The sequence below is a fragment of the Ranitomeya imitator genome, chromosome 7 (genome assembly GCF_032444005.1).
Source record: "Ranitomeya imitator isolate aRanImi1 chromosome 7, aRanImi1.pri, whole genome shotgun sequence".
Taxonomy (NCBI): Eukaryota; Metazoa; Chordata; class Amphibia; order Anura; family Dendrobatidae; genus Ranitomeya; species Ranitomeya imitator.
In genome coordinates this window covers 65,552,615-65,575,153 of record NC_091288.1, presented here as the reverse complement: position 1 = coordinate 65,575,153, position 22,539 = coordinate 65,552,615, and the positions used below count along the sequence as shown (strand labels likewise).

Below are 22,539 nucleotides of genomic sequence, written 5' to 3'. Positions count from 1 at the left end.
ATCACATACATATATAGGCCTGTGTGTGAGGACCTGGCCGCTGGCTGATTTACGCTCGCTCTCCAATGACTTCTTTCATTCGGTTCTTCTGCCTCTCGAGGGCTCACGACTCAGATGGGCTGTAAGGCGGAAAATGAGGCAGCCCAGGAAACAGCCATCGATCAGATTCTGGGCAGGAATCAGTAACCTACTAGGTCCTATCTGCCTATGCCCAAAAAGCAAGGCACAGCAGACAAATACAAGGAGTCAGGAGCGCTCGTCCTTGATATTACAGAATGCTAAGCCCCCCCTCCACCCCCCCCAAGTCATGTGAGGGGATTCTGAGACCACGGGCTGTATACAGAACGTGCTCAATATATACTCACCTGCAAAACACATGCTCACAGCTGCCCAAACACACGGGCTCCTTTAATAATGACAAACTAGAAGAAACAAAAAAAAAAAAAGATGAGTTAATATGATTCCGCACACCCAGCTCTGCTATTCCAAGATATCAGTAACAAAGCCAACAATGCAGTACCGGACCCCAAAGCCGCAGCATTACAGCCGCTCTGCGCCGCAGCGTCGCTAAAGCTCGTTTTCACTCTTTTGCTGTAATTGCTACAAAGGGAGAAAACATATTCATTTGCCAATTTGCGGAGCTTCTTGACAACCTACTTGACAAAACACATCTGACACTCTCAGCCTCTCGCCATCAATTTTCATTTGTCCGTATTGTGCTGGAGTGAATTTAGGAAGAAAGCGGGAAGAAAAGCTGCCGATCCAATTACTGTCATGCATACAATATTACGCAACGGTTAACCATTTCAGGGCAAAAAGGATCATTAATAACCGATCTGACGGGCAGAAAAGTACATGTGGACGTTATAGTAATGGCGGACGTAGTCGCTGCTACACCAAAGCCTCATTTCCTTCCAGATTACATTAAAGGGTGCTGTCCTAGCTTATAAAAAGAGTATCAGCTGACAAAAAAGTAACACTCACCTTACTAATCCCCTGTTCTCGGTTTGATGTGATGCACTAAGGCTACTTTTAGCGTCGGAATCTCCCCGTCAGCAATGCGTCGGGCAGAGATTCCGACGCTAGCTTTTGACGCACTGCACAACGGGTGCAGCGGATGCATTTCTCCGGCGCATCCGCTGCCCCATTGTGAGGTGCGGGGAGGTGGGGGCGGAGTTCAGGCCGCGCATGCGCGGTCAAAAAAAGCGGTCCGTCAGGAGCAAAAAACGTTACATGTAACGTTTTTTGCTCCCGGCGGTCCGCCTCAACCGTCGCACGACGGTTGCGACGTGTGGCAAAGCGTCGCTAATGTTAATCTATGGGGCAAAAACACATCCTGCAAACAACTTTGCAGGATGCGTTTTTTGCCATAATCGACGCATTGCGACGTCTGGCAAAAAACGCCAGTGTGAAAGTAGCCTTATACACGACCACTGCAGCCAATCACTGACTACAGACGTGATGACACCACTGAGGTCACTGCTCTGAACAGTAACAACATTGAGGAGTCTGGAAGAACAGAGTGATAATGGACCAGGGGGGGTGTTGGCACAGGGGTCGTAGGGCCGTGGTATGGAGAGTACCACCCTTTATGCGACTTTAAAGTAATATTAGTCGTTGGACAATCCCTTTAAAGGGACTCTGTCACCTGAATTTGGAGGGAACAATCTTCAGCCATGGAGGCGGGGTTTTCGGGTGTTTGATTCACCCTTTCCTTACCTGCTGGCTCCATGCTGGCTGCAATATTGGATTGAAGTTCATTCTCTGTCCTCCGTAGTACACGCCTGCGCAAGGCAAGATTGCGCCGAGCAGTCATGTGACCACAAGTATGTGATATGCACTCCCAGCCAGATTCCCTGTGCTGAGCGAGGACACGCATGTCTAGTCGGGATGTGGCGGAGAGTGTGCATAGCACATACTTGTGGTCACACCGCCGGCACTGGAGAATCCTCGCAGCGTGCAGTATGAGGACTCATGTCTGTAGTCACACAGTGATGGCAGACTAATGACAAATCACCGGGCAGCTGCCATGGGAACCGGCTGGGATCAGACCTGGGACCAGAGATTGTGCTAGATTCAGACACTGAAAGCTGTAGTCAACGGTTAAAGGGGATCTGTCAGCAGGTATCTGGGGTGTAATCTGAGAGCAGCATGATGTAAGGGAACAGACACCAATTCCAAGGCTGTGTCACTTACTGGGCTGCTTGCTGCAGTTTTGATAAAATCACTGATTTTAGGTGGCAAATCCAAAGGGGGCTTATAGGAAATTACACCCCTGTGTATCCTGTGCACAGGCGATAAAGGTAGTTAGGAAAAAAAAAAGGCCTTTCACAAGCAGTGAAATAATGGATTTTCTGTCTAATCACCATGGAGACCTGACCTTAGGGCTGTAATCACGCACAGCGTCTGCAGGGAGCTGCCACCGCCTTGGGTCATGTGACCTTCCGCACCTGCTCACGTGTCTGATCAGTGACGAGTCATGTGACCACTCCGAGCCCCGCCCCTCTAATCACCAGCAGTATGTCTCCACCCCCTCATTAGCATGCAGCCCTGACCCCGCCCACAGAATGCCCGTGTACTAGAAGCGGCCCTGCAGCGTGACGTCCTGCAACCTCCCCGCCGGTGCTCACCACACAGAGCAGCGCAGTCTCCCCTCCAGTTCAAGCAACGCCGTCCGTGTCCGGCTCCAGTCCGGCAGCTGCTTCTTCATGGCAGTGGTGTCTGCAGGCCGGTTACCCGAGCGCACCTTTAATGGCATGGCGGCGGGAGGACTGCGGGCAATCCTGACCAGCGGGGCAAGCAGCGTGGCCAGAAGAAACCCGGGCGGGAACTCAAAAATGGCGCCAGAGACCGGGAGGCGCGGCCGGGAGAGGGATCTGATAATACGGAGGGAGGAGTATGCATCACGTGGGGGAAACTAGAGCGGCCAATCAGAGGCTTTAATTATTAGTCCGTGACGATGAGAGCCCACCTCTGATTGGCCGGCTGCGCTATATATTAGCGCTGCACAGCTGTCTCCAGAGTCCACACTCGGGTCCGCACAGAGGAGCGGTGCGGCCGTCCTGTGAGGGGGCAGCGCTACATGGCTCCAAGGGGACCCAGGATGGTTTGTTCCCCTTCACGAGTTTTGCGCAAATACCTTATTTTTATTTTTTTTACCACTTTTTCACTTTAGTTTCTGTAGTCACTTGGCCAAATGACCAATCGAACATGGCTCCGCTCTCAAGAAGGACCGTTTTGCCTTTGCCGGTCACCTCACACTTTCATGGTTTATCCTGTAAATATGACTTGGGTACCTCAGAGGGGGCATGGCCTCCATCTGCCTCGTTACAGTAGTGACAATGGTGTGATGCCCCATCTTGTCGGTGAAGTCACGTTTTCACACTAGCGTCGTTCAACGCACGTCACAATGTGTTGTTTTGAAGCAAAAACGCATCCTGCAAAGTTGCCTGCAGGATGCGTTTTTATTTCTCCATAGACTTTCATTAGCGATGTATTGCCACACGTTGTATCCGTCGTGCGACAGATGCAACGTGTTTTTGCAGTCCGTCGGGACAAAAAAATGTTGCAAGCAACGTTTTTTTTGTCCGCAATTTCCGACCGCACATGCGTGGCCAGAACTCCGCCTCCTCCCCGAACCTTACAATGGGGCAGCGGACGCGTTGTAAAACTGTATCCGCTGCCCCCGTTGTGCTTTTACTTCACAGCATGCGTCGGCCTGATGCACTGCTACGGGCCCATACCGACGCTAGTGTGAAAGTAGCCTTATTCAGTTGCATTTTCAAATGTGTAACCCCCCCCACCCTCCTTCTGGTGTATAAACACATCGGCCCCTCATAACCTCCACACCCCCTGATTCTGGTGTATAATCTCTGGCCCCTTGTACCCCTCTGTGTATAACCACCAGCCCCTCTTGGTGTATAATTACCGACCCCTCTTGGTGTATAACCACTGGCCCCTTACCCTCCCCTCCTAGTGTATAACCATGCACCCCTCCTTCTGTATAACCACCAGACCCTCATGTATAACCTCCACCCCCCCTGCTTCTGGTGTATAGCCACCGGACCCTCATGCCCCTTCTGGTGTATAATCTCTGCCCCCCCCCCCCCCTTGGTGTATAACCACCGGCCCCTCCTGCCCCTGTTGGTGTATACCCACCAGTCTCTTGTGTCCCTCTTGGTGTATGACTATGGGCCCCTTGTGTCACTATTGGTGTATAACCATCAGTCTTTTGTGTCCCTCTTGGTGTATAACCACTTGCCCCTCACGTCTCTCTTGATGTATAACCACCAGTCTCTCGTGTCTCTCTTAGTGTGTAACAACAACGGCCCATTACCCTTCCTTTCTGGTGTATAGCCATGCACCCCTCCTGGTATATAACCACCAGACCCTCATGCCCCTCATTTATAACCTACACCCCCCTGCTTCTGGTGTGTAGCCAGCGGACCCTCATGCCCCTTCTGGTCTATAATCGCCCCCTCTTTTGGTGTATAACTGCCAGCCCCTCGTGTCCCTCTTGGTGTATAACCACCAGTCTCTTGTGTCCCTCTGGATGTACAGTGCCTTGCGAAAGTATTTGGCCCCCTGGAACTTTTCAACCTTTTCCCACATCATGCTTCAAACATAAAGATACCAAATGTTAATTTTTGGTGAAGAATCATCAGCAAGTGGAACACAATTGTGAAGTTGAACGAAATTTATTGTTTGTTTTAAATTTTTGTGGAAATTCAAAAACTGAAAAGTGGGCGTGCAATATTATTCGGCCCCTTTACTTTCAGTGCAGCAAACTCACTCCAGAAGTTCATTGTGGATCTCTGAATGATCCAATGTTGTCCTAAATGCCTAAGGGTACCGTCACACAGTGGCATTTTGATGCTCCAGCATCGTAACAATATCGCTCCAGCGTCGTAGACTGCTGTCACACTTTGCAATGTACGACGCTGGAGCGATAATTTCATGACGTATGTGCGATGTAGAAGCCGTTGGTTACTATGCGCACATCGTATACAATATCGTGCACACCTTTGTTACACCATGCGATCATGCCGCCACAGCGGGACACTAGACGACGAAAGAAAGTTTCAAACGATCTGCTACGACGTACGATTCTCAGCGGGGTCCCTGATCGCTGGAACGTCACGGATATATCGCTGGAACGTCACGGATATATCGCTGGAACGTCACGGATCATGCCGTCGTAGCGATCAAAATGCCACTGTGTGACGGTACCCTTATGATGATAAATATAATCTACCTGTGTGTAATCAAGTCTCTGTATAAATGCACCTGCTCTGTGATAGTCTCAGGGTTCTGTTTGAAGCACAGAGAGCATCATGAAGACCAAGGAACACAGCAGGCAGATCTGTGATACTTTTGTGGAGATGTTTAAAGCCAGATTTGGATACAAAATGATTTCCAAAACTTTAAACATCCCAAGGGGCACTGTACAAAAGACTGAACAGAGATGCAGCGAAGAGGCCCATGATCACTCTGGATGAACTGCAGAGAGCTACAGCTGAGGTGGGACAGTCTGTCCATAGGACAACAATCAGTTGTAAACTGCACAAATCTGGCCTTTATGAAAGAGTGGAAAGAAAGCCATTTCTCAAAGATATCCATAAAAAGTGTTTAAAGTTTGCAGCAGGCCACCTGGGAGACACACCAAACATGTGGAAGAAGGTGCTCTGGTCAGATGAAACCAAAACTGAACCTTTTGGCAACAATGCCAAACGATATGTTTGGTGTAAAGGCAACACAGCTCATCACCCTGAACACACCATCCCCACTGTCAAACATGATGGTGGCAGCATCATGGTTTGGGCCTGCTTTTCTTCAGCAGGGACAGGGAAGATGGTTAAAATTGATGGGAAGATGGATAGAGCCAAATACAAGACCTGAACACACCATCCCCACTGTCAAACATGGTGGTGGCAGCATCATGGTTTGGGCCTGCTTTTCTACAGGGACAGGGAAGATGGTTAAAACTGATGGGAAGATGGATGGAGCCAAATACAGGACCATTCTTGAAGAAAACCTGTTGGAGTCTGCTTGAGACCTGAGACTGGGACGGAGATTTGTCTTCCAACAAGACAATGATCCCAAACATAAAGCAAAATCAACAATGGAATGGTTCACAAATAAATGTATCCAGGTGTTAGAATGACCAAGTCAAAGTCCAGACCTCAATCCAATCGAGAATCTGTGGAAAGGGCTGAAAACTGCTGTTCATAAACGATCTCCATCAAACCTCACTGAGCTCGAGCTGTTTGCCAATGAAGAATGGGCAAGAATTTCAGTCTCTCGATGTACAAAACTGATGGAGACATACCCCAAGCGACTTGTAGCTGGAATCGCAGCAAAAGGTGGTGCAACAAAGTATTAAGTTAAAGGGGCCGAATAATATTGCACGCCCCACTTTTCAGTTTTTGATTTTCCACAAGAATTTAAATTAACCAATAAACTTTGTTCAACTTCGCAATTGTGTTCCACTTGTTGTTGATTCTTCACCAAAAATTTATATTTGGTATATTTGTTCTGAAGCATGATATGTGGGAAAAGGTTGAAAAGTTCCAGGTGAGCGAATAATTTCGCAAGGCACTGTGTAACCACCAGTCTCTCGTGTCCCTCCTGGTGTATAACCACTGGCCCCTTGTACCCTTCTTAATGTCTAACCACTGTCCCCTCACCCCCCCTTGTCCTGGTGTATAAGCATCAGCTTCTCACCCCCCTCCTGGTGTATAACTGCCACGGCCCCTCACCCCTCCCCTGGTGTTTAACCACCAATTCCTCAACTTCCCCTTCCTGGTGTATAACCATATGCCCCTCACACCCCTCCTGATGTATAACCACCGGCCCCTTACCCTCCCCTCCTGGCGTATAACCACACACCCCTCCTGTTGTATATCCACTGGCTCCTCGCGCCCCTCCTGGTGTATAACCTCTGCCCCTCCAGTCTGCTTTTAAAGGGACTCTGTCACCTGAATTTGGAGGGAAAAATTTTCAGCAATAGGGGCGGGGTTTACAGGTGTTTGATTCACCCTTCACTGCAGTACTTTGCTCTACCCTCAACAGGGCAGATAAAGTATGCCTGCGCAGAAGCCGCAACAGGAAGCAAAGAGGACGTCATTGTATGAAGATAGGAGGCTCCGGACCGCAACGCCCATCGGACCAGGATGGCCCCTGGGTGAGTAACTTGTTTTTCTTACCTTGCAGGTTATATCGGGGGCTTATCTACAGCAATACAGAATGCTGTAGATGAGCCCCTGATGGCGGTGGGCTTAGCTTATAGGCCTAAAATGGGGTGACAGATTCCCTTTAACATCGGCATAAAAACTATGTATCAGGAGTTTCACAACATGGTTGTGTTTTTGTTTTTTTTGTTTTTTTGCTGAGCAAATTTAGGCAAGCCTTTTATCTCCAAGCACACTGTCAAGTGTTGGGTGGAGTGATTTAAAGCTGCCACCACTGGACTCTGGAGCAGTGGAACATTTTATGGAGTGATGAATCGCCCTTCTCTGTCATCTGATGGAGGAGTCTTGGTTTTGTGAATGCCAGGAGAATGTTCTCTGCCCAGCTGCATTGTGCCAGCTGTAAAGTTTGGTGGAGGAGGGATAACGCTATGTGGATGTTTTTCAGTGTAGACTCCCCTCAGTTCCAGTGAAGGTAAAGCCCAATGCTTCAGCATGCGTAGAAGATATTTTGATAAATTTTAGGTTCCGAATTTGTTGGAGGAATTTGGGAAAGATTTTTTCTGTTCCACATGACTGTGCACAAGGTCCATAAAGACACAATCTGGAGAGTTTGGTGTGCTGATTTTACACGCAATCAACTCCATCAAACATCTTTGGGATGATGTAGAACATAGATTTTTAGTCTCTCTTCTTTAAAAGGAACCTGTCATCACTTTTCTGTACTACCAGCTAAAAATATCATTTTATTCAGTTTCATCTATGCATTCCCTAAATACTTATGTAACCCCCTGACTCCACATTTATCACCTGTAAAAACCTTTTATATTTCTCCCGCGATGTGTGCTAATAAGGTCCGTCTGGTCCTATGGTCGGGGCTTCGGTTCACTCACTCCACCCCTCTCCTCGGCTGCTGCACGCGGTCCTTGACGTGGATGACGCAGAGCACTGTGAGATATCTCGCCTGCGCAATCAAATGGTTTCTCGCGCAGGCACTCTTCTGCTTTTCAGCTTTGCCCGCAGTTGAGAAAAGCATACTGCGCACGTGCAAGAAACCAGTTGACTGTACAGGCGTGATATCTCAAAGCCATCTGCAGGTGTATTTTACACAGGTAATATGTGCAGAGTAAGAAGGCTTCTTAAAGGGAACCTGTCACCCCGTTTTTTGAGATTGAGCTATAAATACTGTTAAATAGGGCCTGCGCTGTGTTACTATAGTGTATGTAGTGTACCCCGATTCCCCATGTATGCTGAGAAATACATTACCAAAGTCGGCGTTTTTGCCTGTCAATCAGGCTGGTCTGGTCAGGTGGGCGTGTTCACAGCGCTCTTTTCTTCCCCAGCTTTCCGTTGGTGGCGTAGTGGTGTGCGCATGTCCAGAGTTCCGACTTCCCTGCACCCACGTGAAGACACAGCGCGCGATCTGCGCTGTAATCCCTTGCATCGGTGGGGGCGGCCATCTTCCTGGGGCCGCGCGTGCGCAGATGGAGTGCTCTGCTGCACGGGGCTTCAGGAAAATGGCCGCGGGCAGCCGCGCGTGCGCATTAGAGATCGCGGCGGCCATTTTCCCAAAGCCGAGATGCAAACTCGGCTTTGGGAAAATGGCCGCCGCGATCTCTAATGCGCACGCGCGGCTGCCCGCGGCCATTTTCCTGAAGCCCCGTGCAGCAGAGTACTCCATCTGCGCACGCGCGGCCCCAGGAAGATGGCCGCCCCCACCGATGCAAGGGATTACAGCGCAGATCGCGCGCTGTGTCTTCACGTGGGCGCAGGGAAGTCGGAACTCTGGACATGCGCACACCACTACGCCACCAACGGAAAGCTAGGGAAGAAAAGAGCGCTGTGAACACGCCCACCTGACCAGACCAGCCTGATTGACAGGCGAAAACGGCGACTTTGGTAATGTATTTCTCAGCATACATGGGGAATCAGGGTACACTACATACACTATAGTAACACACAGCGCAGGCCCTATTTAACAGTATTTATAGCTCAATCTCAAAAAACGGGGTGACAGGTTCCCTTTAAAGAAAAACTAACGGGTCTGTTACAGCCAGATTTCTTGCTGGTTGGTAGGTGATCAAATACTTATTTCATGCAATTTAATTATTTAAAAATCATACAATGTGATTTTTTTTTTTTTTTAGATTCTGTCTCTCGCAGGTGAATTGTACCTCCAATAAAAATTCCAGACCTCTCCATTCTTTTTAGGTGGGAAAACTTGCAAAATCGTCAGTGTATCAAATACTTATTTTCCCCACTGTTTATACTGGTATGTAGACATTCCAGAGAAATAAAATATTGCTTAGGCAATAGTAAGGTGTGATATGCACATTGTAACACCTCTAATTCACTTCATTACCAATCATTTGTAAGAAAAGACATCTGTTCCAAGACAAATTCAGCTTGTTATAAATGTGCATTTTACAATTCTCATTACTAGTGACTAGGGTTGAGCGACCTTGACCTTTTTAGAGTCGAGTCGTGTTTCGCGAAACCCGACTATCTTAGAAGTCGAGTCGAGTGGAATCGGCCGATTATCGCGAAAAGTCGGGTATCGCCCGAAACACGAAACCCAATGCAAGTCAATGGGGGAGCATAGTCGGCAGTGAGTGGAGGCCAGGAAAACACCTACACTGCCCATTTTAATGGCAAAAACATCCATTCTTTTTACTGAAGCTTGTCAATCGTAATTTAGCTTATAATAATTGGAAGGCATTTGAAATTGGGGGTCATTTGGCTAAAGTTGTGGGGGGTAGGGCTGGTTCAAGTAATTAGTGGGCCCAGGAAATCTGGAACGCGTCACGGCAGTGGAGCAGGGAGAGAAAAGTATTTCAACTTTGCAAGTGCTGTGATCCTGAGCAAGCAGGGGGGGCCCACTCGTTGGCACTGGCACTGGCACAGGGCCCCTCAAAGTACAGCGGTGTGTTTGCACGGCGGGGGCGCCTCCCACCGGCAGCAACACTTTTGCGTACTATGAGAGGCCTTGTGCCAGTGACGTCGCCAACTAGTATTCCTCCCCCCACCTGATGAAGGAACCTGCACTTTCATCTGCACCTTCCTCTTTGTCCCCGTGTAAGGTGGTATGGTATGCGGGAAGAGGAACCTGACTTTCAGCAGGGTCACAATCTTGCTGTGTAGCGTGCACGGGGAATTTAGCGTTATGGGTCAATGTACCAGCAGACTCATCTATCACTGGCTGGGCAATGGGCAGGATGAGGAGGAAACACAGATATAGGCCCAAAGAATAAAGTGGGCTAAATGCAGTTCAAAATTGATAACACAGGACTAACCAGGGGGCATTGCAGTGGAGGACAACTGGAATGAGAGGCTGACACAGAGAGTAGGCCCAAATCAGTAAGTAGTCGAAATGCAGTTCAAAATTGGCAACCGTAGTAAACAGGCGGCACAGCTTTGTTCAGTGGAGGAGAACAGCAAGGAGTGGCAGACACCGATAGTAGGCCCCAACCCAACTAGTAGGCCAAATGCAGTTGTTCCATTTAACCACAATTTAATGAGAGCCTGAACATAGAAGCTCAGGAAAGGCAACCTGGAGAACACCTTGTAGTGTAACACACCATCTCTCTACACCCCATACCCAATTTGTAGGCCTAATGCACTGTAGTTTCCAACAACTACTAAACGAGAGCAGGAAGATCGAAGCAATGGAGAGGAAACCTGGGAAACACCTTGGAGTGTAACACACCATCTCTCTACACCCCATACCCAATTTGTAGGCCTAATGCAGTGTAGTTTCCAACAACTACTAAACGAGAGCAGGAAGATCGAAGCAATGGCGAGGAAACCTGGGGAACACCTTGGAGTGGAACACACCATCTCTCTACACCCCATACCCAATTTGTAGGCCTAATGCACTGTAGTTTCCAACAACTACTAAACGAGAGCAGGAAGATCGAAGCAATGGAGAGGAAACCTGGGGAACACCTTGGAGTGGAACACACCATCTCTACACCCCAGACCCAACTTGTAGGCCGAATGCAGTGTTGTTTTCAACAACTACTTAAGAAGAGCCTGAAGATCAAAGCTCAGAAAAGGCAACCCGGGGAACACCTTGGAGCGGCAAACACTGGTAGTAGGCTGTAAACCCCAAATTTTGGTCAATGGAGTTTATGAAATGTTCCAGGGGTACACAGGCAGCATTGGTGTGGTAAGCGGAGGACCATTTATATTTGGGACTGCAGACAGACTTTGTAGGCTGTCCCCTGTGGACCATGCATCCACAACATTAACCCAGTGCGCCGTAATGGACATCTAACCTTTCGTGGACATGCCTACTGGTCCATGCATCTGTTGTCAGGTGCACCTTTCTACTATTAGATAGCCAGAGAGCATGGACAATGCAGATTTTTACATGATGCTGTAGTGCTGGGATGGCTTTTCTCGCAAAAGAAGTGACGACTGGGTAGCTCTTACCGTGGTACAGCGTAGTCCATCTGGGCTTTATAATTGTAAAATAGAGAATAAAAATTGGCTGTATGCACTTTAAAATAGGTTACAGGGGTACACGGGCGGCAGTGGTCTGGTCAGTGTAGTTGTAGTAGAAAGAAGGGACCGCAGACAGGCTTCGAAGGCCTAACATAACAAATTGGACAGGCTGTAGGCACTTTTACATTGGTTCCAGGGGTACACGGGCAGCAGTACAATGGTCAGTGGAGGCCTAGTGGAAGGAGGGACCGCAGACAGGCTTCGAAGGCCTAACATAATAAAAATAGGGGTGCAGGCAATTTAACATTGGTTCCAGGGGTACATGGGCAGCAGTGGTCTGGTCAGTGTAGTAGTAGTAGAAAGAAGGGACTGCAGACAGGCTTCGAAGGCCTAACATAACAAAATTGGGCTGTTGGCAATTTAACATTGGTTCCAGGGGTACACGGGCAGCAGTGGTCTGGTCAGTGTAGTAGTAGTAGAAAGAAGGGACTGCAGACAGGCTTCGAAGGCCTAACATAACAAAATTGGGCTGTTGGCAATTTAAAATTGGTTCCAGGGGTACACGGGCAGCAGTACAATGGTCAGTGGAGGCCTAGTGGAAGGAGGGACCGCAGACAGGCTTCGAAGGCCTAACATAACAAAAATAGGGGTACAGGCAATTTAACATTGGTTCCAGGGGTACACGGGCAGCAGTGGTCTGGTCAGTGTAGTAGTAGTAGTAGTAGAAAGAAGGGACTGCAGACAGGCTTCGAAGGCCTAACATAATAAAATTGGGCTGTTGGCAATTTAAAATTGGTTCCAGGGGTACACGGGCAGCAGTACAATGGTCAGTGGAGGAGTAGTGGAAGGAGGGACCGCAGACAGGCTTCGAAGGCCTAACATAACAAAAATAGGGTTGCAGGCAATTTAACATTGGTTCCAGGGGTACACGGGCAGCAGTACAATGGTCAGTGGAGGCCTAGTGGAAGGAGGGACCGCAGACAGGCTTCGAAGGCCTAACATAACAAAAATGTCAATACAATGGTATTGTCAGTGCCAGGCATTGAAGGATGTCAGCGCATAGACTAAACATTGGTGGAGCTGTGAGAGATAATTTTGCAAGTGGTAGAGCACTGTTTGAGCTGGGGGGGGGGAACTGTCTTGTGGCCGGCGGTACAGGCCCAGGGCCCCTCATATTACAATGGTGTGTCTGACGTTGGGTGCGCACCACCACCGCCAGAGACACTTTATTGTACTATGAGGGACCCAGTGGCAGTGCTGTCGACCAAAAGCGGGCACACCCACCTCTTCAGAAAAAAAACAGCACTCTCACGGGTGCTGGCGCCAAGTGGCGATACCACGGCCTCGTGTGGGGAGTTTGGCCATTTAGGGAGGTGTAAACATGTCGTATGCTGGACAATCAGGTGCAGCAAATTACGATATTGGAAAAGTCATTCATAATAGTCCACAGGCAAGACCTTTTCATAGGAAAGCTAGTTGTCAGCCGGGCAAGGTGGGGCAAAAGATTTCGAAATCCAGTTGTGGTTCATTTTAATGAAGGTTAGATCATCTACATTTTGGGTAGCCAGACGAGTCCTTTTTTCTGTTAGTATTGAACCTGCAGCACTGAATACTCTTTCTGATAGGACACTAGCTGCCGGGCAAGCAAGCTCCTGCAATGCATATTCTGCCAATTCTGGCCAGGTGTCTAATTTGGATGCCCAGTAATCAAATGGGAATGAAGGTTGAGGGAGAACGTCGATAAGGGATGAAAAATAGTTTGTAACCATACTGGACAAATGTTGTCTCCTGTCACTTTGAATTGATGCTGTCTGCGGTCATAGCAAAATCACTCTACAACCTGGTCAGAAAACCCCTCTGGCCAACGCCACTTCTGATTTCTGCCCCTCTAACACCTCTGGTCTGCTGGCCCCTGCAGCTCGTGTGAGAACGATCACGGGCGCTGTGTGCAGGGAATGCCAGAAGCAAACGGTCAACAAGAGTTGATTGTTTGGTTGCTAATATTAGTTCCAAGTTCTCATGTGGCATTATATTTTGCAATTTGCCTTTATAGCGAGGATCAAGGAGGCAGGCCAACCAGTAATCGTCATCGTTCATCATTTTAGTAATGCGTGTGTCCCTTTTGAGGATACGTAAGGCATAATCCGCCATGTGGGCCAAAGTTCCAGTTCTCAAATCTGCGGTTGTGCTTGGTTGAGGGGCAGTTTCAGGCAAATCCACGTCACTTGTATCCCTCAAAAAACCAGAACCCGGCCTTGCCGTGCCAACAATTTCCAGTGGCCCCGGAAAAGCTTCCTCATTAAAAATATAATCATCCCCATCATCCTCCTCGTCGTCCTCCTCCTCCTCTTCGCCCGCTACCTCGTCCTGTACACTGCCCTGGCCAGACAATGGCTGACTGTCATCAAGGCTTTCCTCTTCCTCAGCTGCAGACGCCTGATCCTTTGTGCGTCAAACTTTGCATCAGCAGACACATTAGGGGGATGCTCATGCTTATTATGGCGTTGTCTGCACTAACCAGCCGTGTGCATTCCTCAAAACACTGAAGGACTTGACACATGTCTTGAATCTTCGACCACTGCACACCTGACAACTCCATGTCTGCCATCCTACTGCCTGCCCGTGTATGTGTATCCTCCCACAAAAACATAACAGCCCGCCTCTGTTCGCACAGTCTCTGAAGCATGTGCAGTGTTGAGTTCCATCTTGTTGCAACGTCTATGATTAGGCGATGCTGGGGAAGGTTCAAAGAACGCTGATAGGTCTGCATACGGCTGGAGGAGCTTTGAGGAGCAGGTCGGATAACCCCGGATAACTTTTCAGGAAGCACTGCACCACCAGGTTTAAGGTGTGAGCCAAGCAAGGAATGTGTTTCAGTTGGGAAAGGGAGATGGCAGCCATGAAATTCCTTCCGTTATCACTCACTACCTTGCCTGCCTCAAGATCTACAGTGCCCAGCCACGACTGCGTTTCTTTCTGCAAGAACTCGGACAGAACTTCCGCGGTGTCTGTTGTCGCCCAAACACTTCATAGCCAATACAGCCTGCTGACGTTTGCCAGTAGCTGCCCCATAATGGGAGACCTGGTGTGCAACAGTGGCAGCTGCGGATGGAGTGGTTGTGCGACTGCGGTCTGTGGACGAGCTCTCGCTTCTGCAGGAGGAGGAGGGGGTGCGAATGGCTACAGCCAACTGTTTCCTAGACCGTGGGCTAGGCAGAACTGTCCCAAAATTGCTGTCCCCTGTGGACCCTGCATCCACAACATTCACCCAGTGTGCCGTGATGGACACGTAACGTCCCTGGCCATGCCTACTGGTCCATGCATCTGTTGTCAGGTGCACCTTTGTGCTCACAGATTGCCTGAGTGCATGGACGATGCGCTCTTTAACATGCTGGTGGAGGGCTGGGATGGGTTTTCTGGAAAAAAGTGTCGACTGGGTAGCTCGTAGCGTGGTACAGCGTAGTCCATCAGGGCTTTGAAAGCTTCGCTTTCAACTAACCGGTAGGGCATCATCTCTAACGAGATTAGTCTAGCTATGTGGGCGTTCAAACCCTGTGTACGCGGATGCGAGGCTAAGTACTTCCTTTTTCTAACCATAGTCTCATGTAGGGTGAGCTGGACTGGTGAGCTGGACTGGAGAGCTGGAGATCGTGGAACTAGCGGGGGTGCCGGTGGACATGGCAGACTGAGAGACGGTGGGAGATGGTATTGTTGCCGCCGGTGCCCTAGATGCAGTGTTTCCTACTACGAAACTGGTGATTCCCTGACCCTGACTGCTTTGGCCTGGCAAAGAAACCTGCACAGATACTGCAGGTGGTGCGGAAAATGGTGGCCCTACACTGCCGGAAGGGATGTTGCGTTGATGACTAGCTTCATTGGCCGAGGGTGCTACAACCTTAAGGGACGTTTGGTAGTTAGTCCAAGCTTGCAAATGCATGGTGGTTAAATGTCTATGCATGCAACTTGTATTGAGACTTTTCAGATTCTGCCCTCTGCTTGAGGTAGTTGAACATTTTTGACAGATGACTTTGCGCTGATCAATTGGATGTTGTTTAAAAAAATGCCAGACTGCACTCTTTCTAGCATCGGATACCTTTTCAGGCATTGCAGACTGAGCTTTAACCGGATGGCCACGCTGTCCTCCAACAGATTTTGGCTTTGCCACGCGTTTTGGGCAAGATACGGGCCCGGCAGATGGAACCTGTTGCGATGTTGATGCTTGCTGCGGCCCCTCCTCCTCCGCTTCAGAACTGCTGCCGCCTGCACCCTGTTCCCCCAATGGCTGCCAATCGGGGTCAAGAACTGGGTCATCTATTACCTCTTCTTGTAGCTCGTGTGCAACTTCGTCTGTGTCGCCGTGTCGGTCGGTGGTATAGCGTTCGTGATGGGGCAACATAGTCTCATCAGGGTCTGATTCTTGATCATTACCCTGCGAGGGCAATGTTGTGGTCTGAGTCAAAGGACCAGCATAGTAGTCTGGCTGTGGCTGTGCATCAGTGCACTCCATGTCAGATTCAACTTGTAATGGGCATGGACTGTTAACTGCTTCACTTTCTAAGCCAGGGACGGTATGTGTAAAGAGCTCCATGGAGTAACCCGTTGTGTCGCCTGCTGCATTCTTCTCTGTTGTTGTTTTTGCTGAAGAGGACAAGGAAGCGACTTGTCCCTGACCGTGAACATCCACTAACGACGCGCTGCTTTTACATTTACCAGTTTCACGAGAGGAGGCAAAAGAGCTAGAGGCTGAGTCAGTAAGATAAGCCAAAACTTGCTCTTGCTGCTCCGGCTTTAAAAGCGGTTTTCCTACTCCCAGAAAAGGGAGCGTTCGAGGCCTTGTGTAGCCAGACGACGAACCTGGCTCCACAGCAACAGACTTAGGTGCAATATTTTTTTTTCCCACGACCACCTGATGCTCCACCACTAACCACTACCCTCATTACCAGCTGACAATGAACGCCCCCGGCCACGACCTCTTCCACCAGACTTCCTCATTGTTTTAAAAACGTAACCAAACTAACGGTATTTGTTGCTGTCACACAACTTACACGGTGAGCTATAACTTCAGTATGATTTAGCTACCCCTTTACAGGTGGGTGAGACCACAACGAAAATCAGGCACAATGTTACACACTCTGTTTTTGGTGGCACCAAATGAGAGAGATGCCACACACGCAGGACTGTCACTGAAGCACAAATGTAAATATTAATCTCCCACTGTTTTTTTTTTATTTTATTTTTTTTTTTCAGGGAGACTTTAGGAAAAAAAAATAATAGAATAAAATGATTTTTTCAGGAAGAATTTAGAAACCAAATAAAATAAAATGATTTTTTCAGGGAGAATTTAGAAAACAAATAAAACAAAAAAAGGCTTTCAATGGCCCACTGAGTGAGAGATGACGCACACAGGAGTCAGGAGTGGCACACAAGCCCAGAGGCAAATATTTTTCTCCCAATGATTGATGTAGTGATTTTTTCAGGTAGATTTTGGAACCCAAATCAACCAAAAAAATAAATAGGCTTTCTATGGCTCACTATCTGAGAGAGAGAGATGGCACGCTTAGGACTGGCACACAAGCCCAAAGGCCAATATTAATCTCCCACTTTTTTTTTTTTTTTATTCAGGGAAAATTTATAAACCCAATAAAAAAAATAATAAATAGGCTTTCTATGGCCCACTATCTGAGAGAGAGAGATGGCATGCTTAGGACTGGCACACAAGCCCAAAGGCCAATATTAATCTCCCACTGATTGATATATTGATTTTTTCAGGTAGAATTTAGAACCCAAATAAAGCAAAAAAAAAAAATAGGCTTTCTATGGCCCACTGAGTGAGTGATGATGCACACAGGAGTCAGGAGTGGCACACAAGCCCTGAGGCCAATATTTTTCTCCCACTGATTGATGTAGTGATTTTTTCAGGTAGATTTTGGAACCCAAATCAAGCAAAAAAATAAATAGGCTTTCTATCGCCCACTGAGTGAGAGATGGCACACACAGGAGTCAGGAGTGGCACACAAGCCCTGAGGCCAATATTTTTCTCCTACTGATTGATGTAGTGATTTTTTCAGGTAGATTTTAGAACCCAAATCAAGCAAAAAAATAAATAGGCTTTCTATGGCCCACAGAGTGAGAGATGGCACACACAGGGATGGCACTCTAGCAGAAATGTCAATCTTAATCTCCCACAAAAAAAAAAAAAGGAACTGTCCTTCAATTACTATCTCCCTGCAGTAATCTCAGCCAGGTATGACAGGCAGCAATAAGGAGTGGACTGATGCACAAATTAAATAAAAAGTGTGGACAAACAAACAAGATAGCTGTGCAGAAAGGAAGGAACAAGAGGATTTGTGCTTTGAAAAAAGCAGTTGGTTTGCACAGCGGCGTACACACAGCAATGCAGCTATCAGGGAGCCTTCTAGGGCAGCCCAATGAGCTACAGCGCTGAGAAAAAAAAAAATGTAGCTTCCACTGTCCCTGCACACCGAAGGTGGTGTTAGACAGTGCAAATCGCTACAGCACAAGCGGTTTGGTGGTTAATGGACCCTGCCTAACGCTATCCCTGCTTCTGACGAAGCGGCAGCAACCTCTCCCTAAGCTCAGATCAGCAGCAGTAACATGGCGGTCGGCGGGAACGCCGCAGACAGCAAGCCAATCACTGCAATGCCCTTCTCTAAGATGGTGGGGACCATGACCTATGTCATCACGCTGCCCACACTCTGCGTTTACCTTCATTGGCTGAGAAATGGCGCTTTTCGCGTCATTGAAACGCGACTTTGGCGCGAAAGTCGCGTACCGCATGGCCGACCCCGCACAGGGGTCGGATCGGGTTTCATGAAACCCGACTTTGCCAAAAGTCGGCGACTTTTGAAAATGAACAACCCGTTTCGCTCAACCCTACTAGTGACGGTTCCAAGTCCTCTGGTGACCCCTCACTAGACAGCTATAGACAGAGCGCTGGGAATGCAGGATACAGTGTATCCTGACACCTATGTCATCAAATTCTATTTCTTATAATGATGAAACAGAATATTAAAGGCTATTAAAAGTAATTCTCTCGAGACTTTCTACAGATTCCTTGTCATGAGTCGAACATAACTGATAATGTGCAATATCTCTGCAAACTGGCTACCCACCAATGATGGTGTAACTGTATGAATTAATTTCAGTAGAAATGTGCAAATGACATGTGGACCATAGTTTGGAATTTAAGGCTTTATTTTCTTGGAGTGTGCTATTGATTGCCATTGCTGCTATTAGTTCATATGGAGCGAAGTTCCTACTCAAAACCCCCTAGTGTTAGCCAGAACTGAGCGTTGCTTTGGGAGACTCAAGCTTGTCATTCATATGGTCACCAGCTAATACTTCAGTTGTGATAGGTCTTTATTCTCCCCTGAAATCACAACCACCCGTGTATATAAGGCAAGCAATTGTTTTGTACATGGGAGGATGAATCTGTGTGAGCCTCTGCAGAATGTGATGTACAGTGTGGGCTCTTAATCGGATGTGGGTGCTGTATGTAGGTTCCATATAATGTGGCTCCTACATGCAACCATGTATTAAACCTTTAGTATGGGTGTGTAGCTGTCAGTTGCTCTGGGAAAGGAAAGCATAAAATATTTTTGTTTATACATCATGTTCAAAATTATTTTGCTAATGATGTTTTTCTCGGATTTTCCTAAATGGTCGGTGTAAATGACCGTCAGTCTAATAAAAGTCATCACCTGTTAGAGTATACATCGAATTTTATTGAAGAAACCTACCAGTGATAACAGTATAATCTCCAAAATGAATAAAAACTCAAAATGCACTGTTCAAAATTATTAGGCACAGTGGAATTTCTATACATTTGATACGTTTTAAAGAAGTGAAAATGCTGATTTGTGGAATTTGCAGCATTAGGAGGTCACATTCACTGAACAAAAAAGCTACTACTCCAAAACCTCCTAACAGGCCAAGTTACATGTTAACATAGGACCCCTTCTTTCACCTTCACAATTCTTGCATCCATTGAACTTGTGAGTTTTTGGAAAGTTTCTGCTTGTATTTCTTTGCATGAAATCAGAATCGCCCCCCAGAGATGCTGTTTTGATGTGAACTGCCTCCCACCCTCATAGATCTTTGGCTTGATGATGCTCCAAAGGTTCTCTATAGGGTTGAGGTCAGAGGAAGATGGTGGCCACACCGTGAGTTTATCTCCTTTTTATGCCCATAGCAGCCAATGTCTCGGAGGTATTCTTTGCAGCAGGAGATGGCGCATTGTCAGCATGAAGATGATTTTGCTCCTGAAAGCACGTTTCTGCTTATTATACCATGGAAGAAAGTTGTCAGTCAGAAACTATATACGTATACATATATGGAATTTGGGAAAGGTTTTTTCTGTTCCACATTACTGTGCACAAGGTCCATAAAGACACGATCTGGAGAGTTTGGTGATTTTACACGCAATCAAACATCTTTGGGATGATGTAGAACATAGATTTTTAGTCTCTCTTCTTTAAAAGGAACCTGTCATCACTTTTCTGTCCTACCAGCTAAAAATATCATTTTATTCAGTTTCAGCTATGCATTCCCTAAAAACTCAGATTCAGCCACAAATCTCAGCCACTATAGAAATTACAGAGCTTCTGTGTTTTGGCAGCACAGGAACTTCCGACGACTCCAGTAACTACAGATGGGCAAAGGTATCCGGGTGTCGCACCACATCAATAACTAGTAGTGGCCAACCTCTTTAATCTGTTTGTATCTTACAATACTTACACTCAATGGTAGTTGTTCCCTACGTGAAAATAAATCGCTAACCACATTGATGTCCATATCTTAGCAATACACAAGAGCGGCCATTACATAATTTATTAGTCTGTGCTGTTTCAGCTCTGTACACTACTTACAACTGAATGGTGGGGGCACTGGGAGTCAGAAACTCACCAATCTGGCATTGCTAACCTAGGGACAGAACATCAATATCAAAGTCCTGGAGCAGTGAACTGGAGCTCCTCAAAATATACTAAGGCTGATCCAAAGCAACAACATGAATTGTCATGAAGACGGAGAAGTACATGCTGCAGATTTTGGCCGGCTACTGGAGCAGTGAAAAAAATGAGCTCACTGTTTTCACATTTTTATGCACGCTAAATTGCATTTTATATATTAATTCTGGTTGTTCTTCAATATTTAAATGGGTAATTCTCCCATGTATAGCCCTTCTATACTGTAATATGATTAATTTTTAAATGGGATATGGGCTGTAAATGCCAAGTACATACCTTTCACTGCCAAGCATTCATGCAGAAAATCCTCCTCAGCAGGCCAACACATTCACTTGTTCTATGCTAGAAAATGTCAAAATGAACTAAAAAAGAATGGCTGTATATATCTGTTTTGTGTTACATGGCTTTGTTTAGTTTTTTTTATTTGGTCTAGAATAAATTAAAATTAGCAGAATTCTCCAAAAATATTTTTTAGGTTCTAGAATATTAAAAATACACAAAAATCATCAAAATAAAACTGAGCGATATTTGTTTTATATAGTTTTTGGTGTTTTTTTTCATTTGCACCTCATTTTTCTTTTTTTATTTGCAACTCTTAGCCTATTTTATGCGTTCGTCATAGTGGGCGGCCTTTTAGGGTGTCCAAGTATTTAAAAAGTTTCAAAATGTTTTGTGGAAATTCCAGGTCCACCCCCTAAAGTGTTATGAATGCCTGAATTTTTTTTTTAGCTGAAAATACAACATTTTGCTCTAAAACGATTATAAAATAAAGAGCATATTTTATTTTGGACAAAATTTATGAACCATGTGCGTCATTTTGACTTGATGCAAAAAAAAAAAAAACTTTAGCAAATATCAGAAGACAAAAAAAAAAAGTGATTTAAAAAAGTTGCAAACTATGAATAGGGCTCGATGACTTTCGTTGACTGAAACAAGATGCTAAGATGGATCCCATAAATTTATATTGGGGTCTGTTAGGTTTCCTTTAAGTCTATTTAGTCTTGTACAGCTGTAAAGCATCAGAGGAACGGAGACCAACACTAATGTGATTTAATTCTAACTAATGTACAATGTTTCTGATCTGCTGTGTCTTCATTTTAGAGCTGCTTTAGGAAATGTAAGGCTACATTCACACTTTTGTTCGGAAACTCTGTTTGCACTACATTTTGAGAAGTTTACAAATGGAATTCTTGTTTGAAACGGATTTGTTGCGTAAATAATAGCGATCAGCGAATGTGCTGAGGTGTTATCCGAGCATGCTCGGGTGCTAGCCAAGTGCCTTCGGCATGCTCAAATAATATGTTTGAGTCCCTGCGCCTACATGTCTTGCGGCTGTTAGACAATCCCTGCATGTGTTGTGGCTGTCGAACAACCACGAGACATGCAGTTGCTTGGACTCAAACATATTTTTCGAGCATGCCGAAGTCACTCAGCACACAAGCATGCTCAGATAACACCTTATCCAAGCACATTCCTCATCACTAGTAACTAATGCAACTGGAAACATTTGATGTTCAAGAGTAGTGATGAGCAAGTACTCGTTGCTTTGGTTTTCCCGAGCACGCTCGGGTAACCAACGAGTATTTTTTATTGCTCGGAGATTTTTTTTCATCGCCTCGGTTGCATGATTTACTTCCAGATACGCTGAATACATGTGAGGAATGCCTGTTTGTTAGGGAATTCCCACATGTATTCAGCGTATCTGGAAGCCGTAAATCATGCAACTGAGGCGATGAAAACTATATCTCCAAGCAATAACAAATGCTTGGGGGTCACCCGAGCGTGCTCGGGAAAACCCAAGCAACGAGTACTCGCTCATCACTATTCAAGAGTTTTCCATAACTTTCCATATAAAGGAGTTCTCAATAGGCTGCCAATAAAAATAACTCATCCAGCGAAATAATCTAACCCTGACAGAT

The 22,539-nt window shown here is 46.7% G+C and overlaps 1 protein-coding gene across 2 annotated transcripts in view; it reads right to left on the bottom strand.

The window, feature by feature from the left end:
* BARD1 (BRCA1 associated RING domain 1) overlaps window positions 1–2,854 on the bottom strand; it is a 110,048-nt gene extending 107,194 nt beyond the window's left edge. The window contains exons 1-2 of one of the 2 annotated variants that reach the window (XM_069733405.1): window positions 2,631–2,854; window positions 366–422 (exon numbers count right to left, since the gene is read on the bottom strand). In XM_069733405.1, coding sequence (XP_069589506.1) covers window positions 366–422; window positions 2,631–2,758 — 185 coding nt within the window. In that variant the 5' untranslated portion in view covers window positions 2,759–2,854. Of the gene's footprint in view, window positions 1–365; window positions 423–2,380; window positions 2,443–2,630 lie in introns of those variants that run through there. The other variant, XM_069733406.1, reaches the window with a different exon arrangement.
* Between the last annotated feature and the right edge of the window lie 19,685 nt (window positions 2,855–22,539).